The sequence below is a fragment of the Sinocyclocheilus rhinocerous genome, unplaced genomic scaffold (genome assembly GCF_001515625.1).
Source record: "Sinocyclocheilus rhinocerous isolate Xijiao unplaced genomic scaffold, SAMN03320098_v1.1 scaffold72, whole genome shotgun sequence".
Lineage (NCBI taxonomy): Eukaryota > Metazoa > Chordata > Actinopteri > Cypriniformes > Cyprinidae > Sinocyclocheilus > Sinocyclocheilus rhinocerous.
The window spans coordinates 3,728,782-3,742,226 of NW_015628351.1; the positions used below are offsets into that span (position 1 = coordinate 3,728,782).

Consider the following 13,445-nt stretch of genomic DNA (forward strand, 5'->3'; position numbering starts at 1 on the left):
CACAATGAAACACACAGCGCCTTCACGACATGGAGGGAGCGGCATCAACAATACTACAGCGAGAATAAAAGTTAGGCCTTCTTTCTTTGTGTGAACATTTGGGCGGCGTTATGCAAATCTTCCATAGTGACGTAGATATGTGGGGGCGTGTTAGAACGAGCCGTTTTAGGTAGGCGTGGTTGACTCTTAACTTTTATAAAGAATATCTCTTTGGATTTGAGACTTTAGTCTTTGCAACTTTACAGATCTTCTTTATGCACCAAGAGCTTGTAACACTCCAAAGAGAAAGGAAAATTTGAAATCGCATCATATGACCCATTTAATTGTTTTATTTCTGCTTTTAACACCACAATTAAATTAGGCTTAAGCAAAAAAAAAAAAAAATTAATTAAACTATTTTGTAACCTAAATGGTTAAAATTTTCATTGTTTTGCACTAAATAAGATGCACATTTCTAACTTTAGAATGAATGAATGAATACTACATCTTTTTTTCCCCAAATGTTTTAAATCAAAATGTCATAATCATCTAGTGAAAATTGCAGACTTGACTCTAGTGATGTTTGCCAGGCTTCTTCAATCATTTAGTCCACTTAAACCGTGTCTCAATATGGATCCAATGGATAGAAATAATTCCCTGTCCTGTCCTGCATTTTTTCGGATGTATCTGATCTGTAAAATCGGTTGCTACTTCTTTTATCACTACTTCACGTTACTTTACTCTTAAAAATCCTTGCATTTCTTCATATATCCAACAAATGGTGCAATTTATCAGTAGAACCAATATTGATATCACCATTGATATCCCCCAAATAAGTAGCAGTCTATATATAGATCAGCATTTGACTGTGACTTTAACTTCACTGAACCGAAAGAAGGCTAATTCTAAAACACTGACGTTGTCTCGTAATGCTTTCAGTTTACAATGACTGATGTTTGAATCATGTGACTACTGACTATTGGCAAGTGTACATGAGTGTTTTGTTCATTTAGTCCCTGTGTGCCAGCCTGTGTCTAGGGCTGTGCCCTCTCTGCTGAGTGCGTTTTGCCTCTGCAGTGCTCTGTGCAGTGCAGTGTTGTAATCTAAGCCTGTGAGTCTCTGCTTCAGTGAAGAAGGGCTTTGTCAAGGTCAGTGGCTCTGCCCAGAACATGCATGAGAAGACTTCCCTCAGAGTATTCCTCACACTCCCTTCATTTACTCGCTGCCCTCATTGCCCCCTCTCTACATGCATTTGATATGAGTGCGCCATTGTATTCCTCCTGTCGAGGTGTCGTGTTTCGTCTCAGCTGAGCACCATCCCTACACGAACAGCGGGAGAAGCTCTGTAGAATCTCTGCAGTGCTGATTCCCGTCATGTAAGGGAGGCTCATGGGATACTGGCAGATGACATCACATGGAATAGAAGCCCAGCTGTGGGGCATGGCGGCTTTTTGATGACCTTTTAGATCTGTGTGTCACAGCGAGAGAGAGTAACGGGACAGGACTGGCTGTCACTTGACCCCGAAGCCTGATCCGTAGAGATAAACACACTCTCTTTCTCGCTCTTTCCGTTCTCTCTGACCTGCTCGCTAACACGCACCTATGTTGAACTCAATAACAGAGCAGTCTGAAATTGAAGGGAGTTGTGATTCCGGCTATGAGTGGCTATCAGGTTGTGTAGCGTTATCATGAAATCAGGTTTGATTTTGCTCTTTTATTAGTTTGTGTTCATCCTTTGTGTATTATCTGTAGATAAATGTTCTCCCTCTGCTTGTTTTCCCTCTGCTTATGAAATAATACATTCAATTGCAGTCATTTAATGTGTTTCTGACCGATCCAGCCTACATGAATGTTCATTTGTCTGTGTAGATTTGTTTCTGGACTGGAAGCAGAATGCGTACGAGGTGATAGTGAGGCTGAACTGTGAAGATGCTGGGGTGCTGAGAGTGGAAGATATCGATTATGCCTTTTCTGATTCCGCCTGCCACATCCGCCTGCCGGGTAAGGACATTATGTGTGCTTGTGTCTGATTTGATACATCTTGGTCTTTTGACAGAGGACCATGTGACACTGAAGACTGGAGTGATTGCAGCTGATCACAGCTTTGTCTCACTGGAATAAATTACATTTTAAAATATAATCAATTCTGTTTGACAATTACTGTTCTTACTGTGTTTTTGATCATATAAATGCAGACTTGGTGAGCAAATGAGTCGTCTTTCAAAGACATTTAAAAAATCTTAAAAATTAAAAAATTTTGTGTGTGTGTTTTCTCAGATGGCCGTGAATGGAGCTGTAATCTCCATGAAGAGATTGAAGCCTCCTGCAGTAAACTGCTTTATAAGGAGAAAACAAATGTTCTGCAGCTTGTCATGTACAAAAAGATCCCCCTCAACACATGGCCCACCTTTGCTGTAAGAGCACCTGCTCATTCTTTTCCACTCTCTTTCTCCAGCTGTCCCATCTCCTTTTCAAACTTTTTTTCTCATGAAATGTTTTATTTTTGTTGAACAAAATCTATTTTTATTGGGTAGACTCAGCTTCTATTATATAATCCTCTGAAAGATAAAAAAAAAAAAAAAATTTTTTTACCTAATTTATTGCTATTTCTTTTTGCGGGTGTTCTATTTTGTACAGTAACTAAAAACATACTTACTAAAAATCTGGTTTATTTACACACATTTTCCAAAAAAAATATATCAAATGTTATGTCATATATCAAATATTATATCATATATATTATATCATCACATTGGTCTGTGATTTAGATTTTTTTTTGTGTGTGTTGTAAGCATATTGGTCTGTGAGAGAATAGTATCAGAACTGTATGGCCATGCACATATGCAGCTTTGAGCATTCATAAATGTTTTCCTGATCAGAGATCCCTCAATAAAGCTTTATTTATTTATGTTCCTTATTGAACAGAACAAGAAAAAGACCGAAATAGTGAACATCCTTGGAGAGAATGGCAGCAACCACCACCAGTCAAGCACAGGGCAGTCTGAAAAATCTGCCGAAATCATTGAGAAAATGCCTGCAGTGACCTCTGCTGAGCAGAAACGAGGTAAACCTGACCGAGGGTTGAAACGAGGGATGAAAGGCAAACAGGTGGAGCTCACCGAGAGCACAGGTGTGAAGGTAGCTGAGATTAAATCGAGCGATAAAGCAGACCCGATCAATGAGCCCAGCGCAAAGCGCACCACACGACCCTCCAGAAACACAAAAGAGACCCCAACAGCTCCCTGCTTGATAAAGGAGTCTCAATCCAAACCAGAAGTTAATGGAAAAACACATGCATTAGCCGCGAGCAGTGGTGCCTCTTCAACTAGCAATGCAAAAGACAGCAGGGTTCAGATGCAGGTTAAAGGTCAAGGATGCCAGGCTTCACCAAGAGAAAAAGAGCTGGACAGGAGGCCAAAAAGCAACGATCAGGTGAGACTAATAATTCACTTGAAAGTGAAAACAATCAGCAGGAAATATAATGGTGGAAAAGAGTCTCTCACATCCTGATGTCTGTCCTTGGTGTTGTTTACAGGTTGAGGCAGATGAAAGTAAGACTGTTTCCTCAGTGTGTGAGCTGAAGGTGGCGCAAGAGGAGAGTTCTCTTCCATTGAAAACTCAAACTGGAAAAATAACATCTGATGAGCGAGAAAACAGAACAGATGAAACAAAGCCACAGGCTGATGCCCAGATCCCTAAAATGCTTCCATCTCATGATTTGGTATCTGGGGGGCCTGTTTCAACAGCCTCTAAGAGAGAGGAGTCTCCTCAAAAGAGCTGCACAGAGGAGAAGAGAGACAAGTCGAAGGAGGATCCACATGGAGGGAGCAAAGAGGAGGATACAGAAGGTCAGTTAAGAACAATTGTTGGCATCATGTTAGAGTTATCTAGTGTTTTTTTTGTTGTTTTTTTTTTTAATAAAAAAATAAAAAAAGATATAGATAAAGTAGAATTAAAATAGAATAAAGTGCTAGAGTTAGAGGGTCAAATAAAGGTGGAACAGGTGTGTTTTTAGTCGTTTCTTGAAGATGGTTAAGGACTCAGCTGCTCGGATTGATTTGGGCAGGTCATTCCACCAGGAGGGAACAGTTAATGAAAAAGTCAGATCTGGGGGGCCTGTTTCAACAGCCTCTAAGAGAGAGGAGTCTCCTCAAAAGAGCTGCACAGAGGAGAAGAGAGACAAGTCGAAGGAGGATCCACATGGAGGGAGCAAAGAGGAGGATACAGAAGGTCAGTTAAGAACAATTGTTGGCATCATGTTAGAGTTATACTTTATTGTCCTTTGCAGGAAATTTGTCTTTGACTCAAAGCTGCAGTAATACAAAACAGCCACACACAATAATACACAACAACCACACTCAATAACAACAACAACATTTTTAAGAAAGAAGAAAAGTAGAAAAGAGTTAAAATACCATCACACTTACTGCAATATACTATTTAAAATACTAATAGATACCGGTATAAATGAATTATTATAGCAACTACTTCTACATAATGGAACTCTATAACGTTTTCTATAATGTGTTGTTCTGTCAGAGCACAACATTAGAATATACACTACAGTTCAAAAGTGTGGGGTCTGTAAGGTTTTGTTTTTCTTACAGCAAGCATATTAAATTGATAAAGAGACAATAAAGATGTATAATGTTTCAAAATATTTCTATTTCAAATAAATGAGGTTTATATTCCTCAAAGAATCCTGACAAATAAAGAATCACTGTTTCTACAAAAATATGAATCAGTACAACGGTTTTCAACATTGATAATAATAAGAAATGTTCCATGAGTAGCAAATCAGCACATTAGAATGCTTTCTGAAGGATCATGTGACACTATTTAATTTTTTTATTTATTTTTATTTAGTCATTTAGCAGACGCTTTTATCCAAAGCGACTTACAAATGAGGACAATAAAAGCAGTCAAAACTAACAAAAGAGCAACAATATATAAGTGCAAATGACAAGTCTCGGTTAGCCTAACGCAGTACACGTAGCAATTAATGCCTTGAATTAATGCAATAAAAGGATAAAATGGCAGTGATTGCGCCGGTGCCTCCCTAAAGACACTAAAGACTGATATTTCATTTTTTGTATTTTGATCATATAAATGCAGCCTTGATGACCACAAGATAATTAAAAAAACATTTAAATATTCTTACTGTCCCAAAACTTTGAATGGTAGTGTATTTACTATAGAGTTTTTTGTTATTGATTTGAACTGGTTCAATTAAAAGTACACATTTCAAGCATTCTGTAGATATATTTCTTACATCTGTGAGGCAACTTCAGGCAAGTAGCCTATACACTGAATTTCGTTTCATTTTGTGATACTCTCCAGTTCACAGAAACTGAGATGGCAGAAAGCGTATCTTGTTTTCTTTAGTTTACAAAAGCACAACATTTTGTTGACATTGAGTTTACCTTTACAGTTTTGAATGATGTATTACTCTTATCTTAATGAGCAAAAATGATGGCGTATTTTGTTTCCACTGTTATCAGGATAAAATGGCAGTGATTGCGCCGGTGCCTCCCTGTCATGCAGAAAGCGCGCTAATAGCTTCCACACTCCACACAAACACTTGGATATGCGCCTAATACTGCACATTTTTCTGGGTTAATGTTAGAGTAAACTACTAACATGTTTCCATTTCAAATGATAATCCATATTTGAGGTCGATGAATGATAGGCAAATGTTTGGATTTCCTGTCCAATAAACACTGTAATTACCTCAAGGACCAGCCATTAACGTTCTGTCTGTAACAAACACGGACAGTTTTTTTCGGTGACTAATTGGCTAATAAATTTTTATCCAACTAAGCCTCTTCTTACTATACTTTATTTCTCATGATTGATGTGTGTTAAGGTCCGGAGCCTATGGTGAACTTGAAGTTTGTGAAGAATGACTCGTATGAGAAAGGGATAGACCTGATGGTTGTTAATGTCTACCTGAAAGAAATCTGCCGGCAGACGTCCAGGGTGCTGTTCAGGGAACAAGACTTCACTCTTATCTTCCAGACCAGGTGAGAGAGTCATCCACACAGAGTCCAGAAATAAAGATTCCAACTCTTTCATTCACACTAATTGTTGAAATTGTCCACAGTGATCCCAACTTTTTGCGCCTTCATCCGGATTGCGGACCAAACACTGTCTTTAAATGGCAGGTTAAACTCAGGTAAGACTTTCTGATGAGCAACCTAATCTCCGTCGATCCACTGGTCGGAGGATTTCTTCATTGGTCCTGTCTGCTGATGTTTCAGGAATCTAATTCAGCCAGATCAGTCCAGCTTTGCCTTCACTCCGTCCCGTATCGACATCACCCTGAAGAAAAGACACAGTCAGCGCTGGGGAGGTCTGGAAGCACCTGCCACACAAGGTCTGCTGCCTGGATTCTATTTGCTTCTGAGCAGTCTTTTACAATTAAACACATAATCATGTCATGCACATTATTTTGTCTACATTTATGACACTATATAGTAGGGGTGTAACGGTACACAAACTTGACAGTTCGGTATGTACCTCGGTGGGGATGTAACGATTCAGCTCACGATTCGATTCAATTCACGATTTTGATTTCACGATTCGATTATCTCACAATTTTTTTTTTTACAAACAAAAGACTGAAGACATAGTAAATGAAAAGGTGTCCTTTTATTAGGCTTTTGCTGCACATTTCTTTGTGAAATTGAAATATAACAAAACTAAACTGAAATTTTAAAACAAACTCCAAATCAAATAAGTTAGTTACACAAATAAGCAAAATTTCTTCATATAAATAAACTAAGGCTTTGTCTGTGCTCTTTCCATTTCGAAACAACAGACGAGCTGAATGAGACGCAAATTCACTCTCTGCCAGCAGGTGGCGCTTATGAACAGCAGTGATACAGTGTTTCCTAGGTTAGCGCTGTAAACAAAGCAGAGCTGCGCTTATGAATACTACTTTAATATGTATTGTTCAGACGCAAAATGAAATGAAAATACCACATAAACCTTTCTAAAACCTTTCTAAAGTTCCCCTCAGAGATACATTCATATAAACTCCTACTCCAATTGTATCGGGATTTGTTTGGCATCTCAACCGATTTGAATCATCACATATTTGAATCGATTTTCAACCGGCTCGCAGTTCATCATTACATCCCTATACCTCGGTTTTGACGTCACGGTTCGGTATGGTTTAGGTACAGCAGGAGGGGAAAAACTAAACATAAATTGCTTTTTCTTTTTTTTTTTTTAACAATTGTTTACTGAACAAATTGCTCTTTCTTTAAATAAATTCAATTATAAATTTATATAGCTGCAAGCAGTGATTACCGGGGTTCAAGCACTTTAAGGCCTTTAAGGTGGTATGCCTTTAGGGTCTAGGCCAACCTGGATGTATGGCTGACAGTAAAATACATCCAATATGGAGAATAGGCTCACAGACACACACACAGAAATTAATGTCCAAGCATGAATCCATAAGCAAACCTGTGAACAGTACTGTTTTAGTAAGTTGAATGAGCCCATTGGTGGTCTTCTGCTGCCATCTAGTGGTTATAACTGCAATTTCTCATACAACACTGTGTTTTTAACCTTTATAACTATTATAGTGTTATTTTTTTTGCCCAATCGCTCTTAAATTTTACATGCTTGTTTAAAATGAAATTATGCATCGTTTTACACAGTTTTGAGAGCTATTGTGGGCTTTATTTTAGGATTTATAGGCCTTTGGGTACACTATGTAAAGAACATATTATAAAATGACCAGTGGCTGACAGTAAAATACATCCAATATGGAGAATAGGCTCACAGACACACACACAGAAATTAATGTCCAAGCATGAATCCATAAGCAAACCTGTGAACAGTACTGTTTTAGTAAGTTGAATGAGCCCATTGGTGGTCTTCTGCTGCCATCTAGTGGTTATAACTGCAATTTCTCATACAACACTGTGTTTTTAACCTTTATAACTATTATAGTGTTATTTTTTGCCCAATCTCTATTAAATTTTGCATGCTTGTTTACAATGAAATTATGCATCATTTTTACACAGTTTTGGGTACACTATGTAAAGAAAATATTATAAAATGACCAGTTTAAAGTTTAAAGATTTTATTGGTTTTGAGTTTAAAACCTAGGAGTAGTTCACAAAAGTAGGTTTTTAAAATAATCTCAAATATTTAATGAACAGTTTGATTGACAGCATTGGTCCCAGAGGCAAAGTTGTTCAGAATGAGGAGCTCTATCACATGATATGAAGATCTAGTGTATGTGTGAATATATGACCATTTTTTCTTACAATTTGTGGTCATTTATTATAGAAATATTGTGGTTTTTGAAGACTTTTTTTACTGTTACAGCGCCACCTACAGTCTGATCTCCATGAACCTTTGCATGCTTGTTAAGAGTCATCTGACACATGTTTTTACCACGTTTCGTAAAGTTTCGAGTTTTCGTTTAGGTTTTGTAGGCGTTTGGGTATATTTGGACACGCCCCCTTTTAAAATGACCCCGTTATAGCTAACCAAAGGACAAAATTCTAATTTTTTTTGATAATTATTGATCTAGAGAGTCCAGAGAATTGTGTTGCAGTAGTTTGATCGAGATTGAGCGAAAAACCTAGGACTAGTTTGCAAAAGTAGGTTTTTAACATAATTCAGAATATTTAATGAACGATTTGATTGACCGCAATGGTTCTTGAGGCAAAGTTGTGCATTATGAGGAGATCTATCAAATGATATGCATATTGTGTGGATATGTGAAACAACACGTGATTACAGAGCCAAAAAACTGGTTAGCGCCAACTAGTGGCCGATTTCTTTCAAATTTCTTACAGACCTTTAGGGCCATGAGACGAACATGCCCACCGAGTTTCGTTTCGATTGACCTCCGTTAACCTTGTCTAATAGGTGCTTAAAATTGTTTGGCCAATGGCGGCCATGTTTTTTGAGATGCGCGAATGTCCTCTTAGACACTTGTACCACTTTGGACAAAGACACTGCATACCAATTTTCAAATCAATCTGACCAACGGTTGCATAGTTATAGCCATTTCTTATAGCACCACCAAGTGGCAGAGCTGCACAATTTTTTTTATTTGACCAAAGATTGAGCTCTTACACATGTGTACAGAGTTTGGTGAAGATATCTCATTCTGTTCAAGAATTATAGCCATTTTAGTAAAATTGGCCCCTCCCCTTACGAACGTTTTGGCGTCCCTATGTGACGGTGAGTCGAAATTTCAACTTTTTTGATAATTATTGATATTCACTGTCCAGAGAATATTTCTGCAGTGGTTTGGTTCCGATCGGGCGAAAAACCTAGGACTAGTTCGCAAAAGTATGTTTTGAATTTACTTCAAAATGGCGGGAAAACTGGACCTCATAGAGTGAATCTGACTTTTTACACTTTTTTTCGTTTTGACCAAAGGATTCCAAAAATATTTTTGAGTCTACGACAAACGGTCTAGGAGATATAAGAGATTTCACATTTTTGTTCGCTGTAGCGCCACCTATTGGCCGATTGGTGTGAGTCTTTGTCAGCATCTCCCCAAATTGAGCTCTACCATCTGGCCAAGTTTCAAGTCTCTAGGCCTTACGGTTTGGTCTGCATGATCAATTTTACGGCGGAAAAAATAATAATAAAAATCCTTACAATTACAATAGGGTTTCAGCACTACTTGCTTGAACCCCTCATTAAAATTTTCTTAGGAATCTACCTCAGCTTTAGGGAGCCCTTTTACATTACTGTAAGGTTACAATTAACAACAGAGCCCAAACTTAAATTCAATTACTATTTATTTTGTACTAGGTTAATAATCATAATAATAATAATCAACACTCAAATTAAAAAATTGTATGCAAACATGTAAATTGTTTTTAAACTAATTTCTAAATTATACAATTTATATTTGTTGTTGAAATATAATAATTTACAGAGTCATAACTTGTTTTATAAAATATTTATTTAAACATATACTTTAAATAATTACGACATCACTAACAGGTAAAGTAAATATAATGAAGTATAGTCTAATATTTCGGAAAATGCTCTTCACTAGACTTAATTTCTCTAGCAAATAATGAGCTGTAGCTGAGGTAAATGAAATGCTAAGTAGGGGTGCTCCGATCAGGATTTTTGAGGCCGATCACCAATCGCCGATCACAGAAAGCAATATCTGCCGATACCGATCACTGATACCGATCTTTTTAAAGCCTTCTTTTTATAATTTATAACTATTTATAGTGATACTCCATTCAGGATTTTTAGACATTTATTCAGGGCCTGAATTTCATTTTTGAAAATGGGGGGAATTCCCCTCTTAGGTGACTCTTGTGAGAGGGGGAAGCAGCAGGGACTGTGCTTTCACACAGGAGTCCGCTACTGATCCGTTGCTACCACAAACACAACATTTATCCATTATTTTGATTTCAAATCCAAACATTGGTAGCCGATCAATCGGAGCACCCCTAATGCTAAGTAACATTTTATTTACTGCTGTTTTAATACTGTCTTTCCGCGGTTGAAACACTAATTGAGCGTGAGGGGTGAGATGTTCATTCATGTATATTTTGCATTAAAACTAGTAATAAAGAGGAGAAACGATCTCTGAACTGCTGCAGACGCACCACTCCTGAAACGCACTGCCGGACCGCAACCGTGTGCAGTGAACGCTTTAATCCAAAAGAACCGCTAGATTTAAATCAGCACAGCCAGCGAAGGATCGAAAGCAACTGTTTTGAAGGAGCGCACCTTTTTTTAACAACCAACAAGTTTTGCTGTCTGTTACGGAAGAACAGACGTTCCTCTCGTTGATAGCAGAGGAGCGGATCCAGCGAGAGCTTCTTTACTATTTAAAAAAGTGGTGGTCTAAAACTGGATTAATCACCAAATGGGCAAAAGTTTACTTCCAGAATGAACAATGTGGCATACGTGTTTGAAGTTCAGTGTTTAAAAAACCCCCAGAGCAAACGGAAAGAGAAAGTGCAATCTATATTTTAGCTCTATAAATGAAGCATACTTTAATAGAGCCACAGAAAGACAAACGTTTTGCTGAAAAATGCATAATACACAATTTTACAGCCTAGGGTGAAGTCTTTATGTACATTAACAACGATTTGGGACAAATATAATGTAATTTAAAGGAAACCTATGTGAATGGCGCTCTGTGGCGCGGCAGGATTTTCTGTTGGCTGCATTTAAATCCGCATCTGAAGTTTCCCGCTCTGTGCAGCGCGCAGCTTCACGTGTCAAAATAAACAACACGAGGTGTCAGTGATTTCCGCCTCTAGAGGCTGCTCTCGCACTGTATAATGACAACGGACCCTTCTCAGCCACTCCAGCAACGGATGCAACCCAGAAAACTTGACATAGATTTTGCCGATAGTTCCAGCAATCAACAATCAGTGCCAATTAATCGGTAAAACCAATCGATCGGTCAACCTCTACAATATAGCATTAGCTGCCTAAGCAGTGTGTCCATGATTAAGGTTTGGCTGAATAAGAACAGCTAGACCCTTGATCTTTTCAGAGAGCTCTGATGTGTGATAGGAGGCATGCATGAGATGATTACTGTGGAATGAGCAGGACTGTTTTTGTTTTTACATGTTGAAATGAGGGCATGGTCAAGAAGAGGAATGTGACTAGAGGCAGTGATCCAGTAACTCAATAAGAGTGTGAGACAGGGTCAAGCCAAATGTGCCAGTGGGTTCTTGTGTTGGTGCCAGGCTCCTGACCCACACTGCTCCACATAGCCTTCTCTCGAATATAGCTGCCACTCCAACATTGCATTTTACTAGAGCTGTGACGGTCTGTTTATGTATTGATATTGAGTTTTATATTGAATCACCACTTTTGATCTTTTTATTGAAATTGCATCATTACGCAGAGTGATTCTACTCATTTGGTTCAGATTCAGTTCTGATAAATTTTACAAAGAGTTCTAGTATAGTGATGCGTCCTAAATTAATTGTATCATGATTGTTCAGCTGTGGTTGTTAATTCATATCATATACACTACTGTTTAAATGTTAGGGTCAGCAAAAGCATTAAACTGATCAAAAGTGATTGCAAAGACGTTTATAATGATACTAAAAGATTTCTGTTTCTTAAAAATTCTGTTCTTTTGAATTTCTATTCGTTAATGGATCTTTAAAAAATTATATCTGAGTTTTCACAAAAATATTCATATTAGAATCAATAGACTGATCTCTGAAGGGTCATGTGACACTGAAGTCTAGAGTAATAGCTAAAATTCAGATTTGCAATCACAGAATAAATTACATTTTAAAATATATAAAAATTTTAATTAGTTATTTTAAATAATAATAATATTTCACAATATTGCTGTTTTTACAGCATTTTTTGATCAAATAAATGCAGCCTTGGTGAGCATAATAGTTAATGATAGTGAGCATAATATTAGCAATGATATTTAGCTGCTAACCACAAGCTCTGTTGTCATCTGTTTAAGGTGCAGTGGGGGGCGCCAAGGTTGCCGTGCCCTCCAGCCCTTCCACGCTCGAAAAGAGCCAGCCAGGAAGCAGCCAGCATGCACTTCCTGCTAAAGAAGAACCACGAGTGGGAGAGGAGAAAGCCAAACCCCCTCGGGCCCCAGAGGACTTGGGTCTGGATGCCGTGGCACCTCGCTCAGTCTCCGAACACATGTCCCTCAACCAGGAACCAACTGTTGCTACGGTAATAATAAGTGCAATGTCAGTTTGTCACATATGATGTGCCATAACTTGTCTCAGGACTATCAGTTATTATGACATATCCTTGACTGTCCACAGCCCAAGCCCACCTGCATGGTGCAGCCCATGACTCACACTCCTCCTGCAGGCAGTGAGAGAGCTGAAGAAGTGGAGGAGAAGAAAGTGTGTCTCCCTGGCTTCACTGGACTGGTCAATCTGGGAAACACTTGCTTTATGAACAGTGTGATCCAGTCCCTCTCCAACACACGGGAGCTCAGGGATTATTTCCATGGTCAGTGGCATTTTAATTGATGAGAATTGCTGCTTTTTCATGTTGTTTTGTGTCCTACCCAGGTGTTGTGGTGTTTGCTGTTTCCAGACCGTGGGTTTGAGTCAGAGATTAACTGTAATAATCCATTGGGCACTGGTGGACGGCTGGCCATTAGCTTTGCTGTTCTGCTTCGAGCGTTGTGGAAGGGCACTCATCACGCATTTCAACCCTCCAAATTAAAGGTATCCATGCAGCAACAAAATCATGTCCTATATCCTATATCCTCCTTTATCATATCTTCTAGTTTCCCATAGTGCTGGGCGGTATACCGGTTCATACCGAATACCGGTGTTTATTTTTCTTATGATATTCATTTTTAAAATACCGCAATACGTCGTTTAAACAACGTTCGGAACACTGTTTGAGAGGGGTCACTTTTCACTGTTGCACTGTGGCAAGGACACCGCTGTATGCGTTACTAAGCGTGAAGGCTCCGAAACTGAAGCTGTAGAACTAGTAGA

At 38.5% G+C, this 13,445-nt stretch overlaps 1 protein-coding gene across 3 annotated transcripts in view; it reads left to right on the plus strand.

Annotated features, from left to right (window-relative positions):
• Positions 1–13,445, plus strand: part of LOC107737595 (ubiquitin carboxyl-terminal hydrolase 19-like) — a 29,738-nt gene that overhangs the window by 4,478 nt on the left and 11,815 nt on the right. For 2 of the 3 annotated variants that reach the window (XM_016549152.1, XM_016549150.1), the window contains exons 3-12: positions 1,849–1,980; positions 2,257–2,393; positions 2,905–3,411; positions 3,515–3,827; positions 5,846–6,002; positions 6,083–6,154; positions 6,240–6,355; positions 12,434–12,657; positions 12,753–12,945; positions 13,033–13,166. In XM_016549152.1, coding sequence (XP_016404638.1) covers positions 1,849–1,980; positions 2,257–2,393; positions 2,905–3,411; positions 3,515–3,827; positions 5,846–6,002; positions 6,083–6,154; positions 6,240–6,355; positions 12,434–12,657; positions 12,753–12,945; positions 13,033–13,166 — 1,985 coding nt within the window. The remainder of the gene's footprint in view (positions 1–1,848; positions 1,981–2,256; positions 2,394–2,904; positions 3,412–3,514; positions 3,828–5,845; positions 6,003–6,082; positions 6,155–6,239; positions 6,356–12,433; positions 12,658–12,752; positions 12,946–13,032; positions 13,167–13,445) is intronic. The other variant, XM_016549151.1, reaches the window with a different exon arrangement.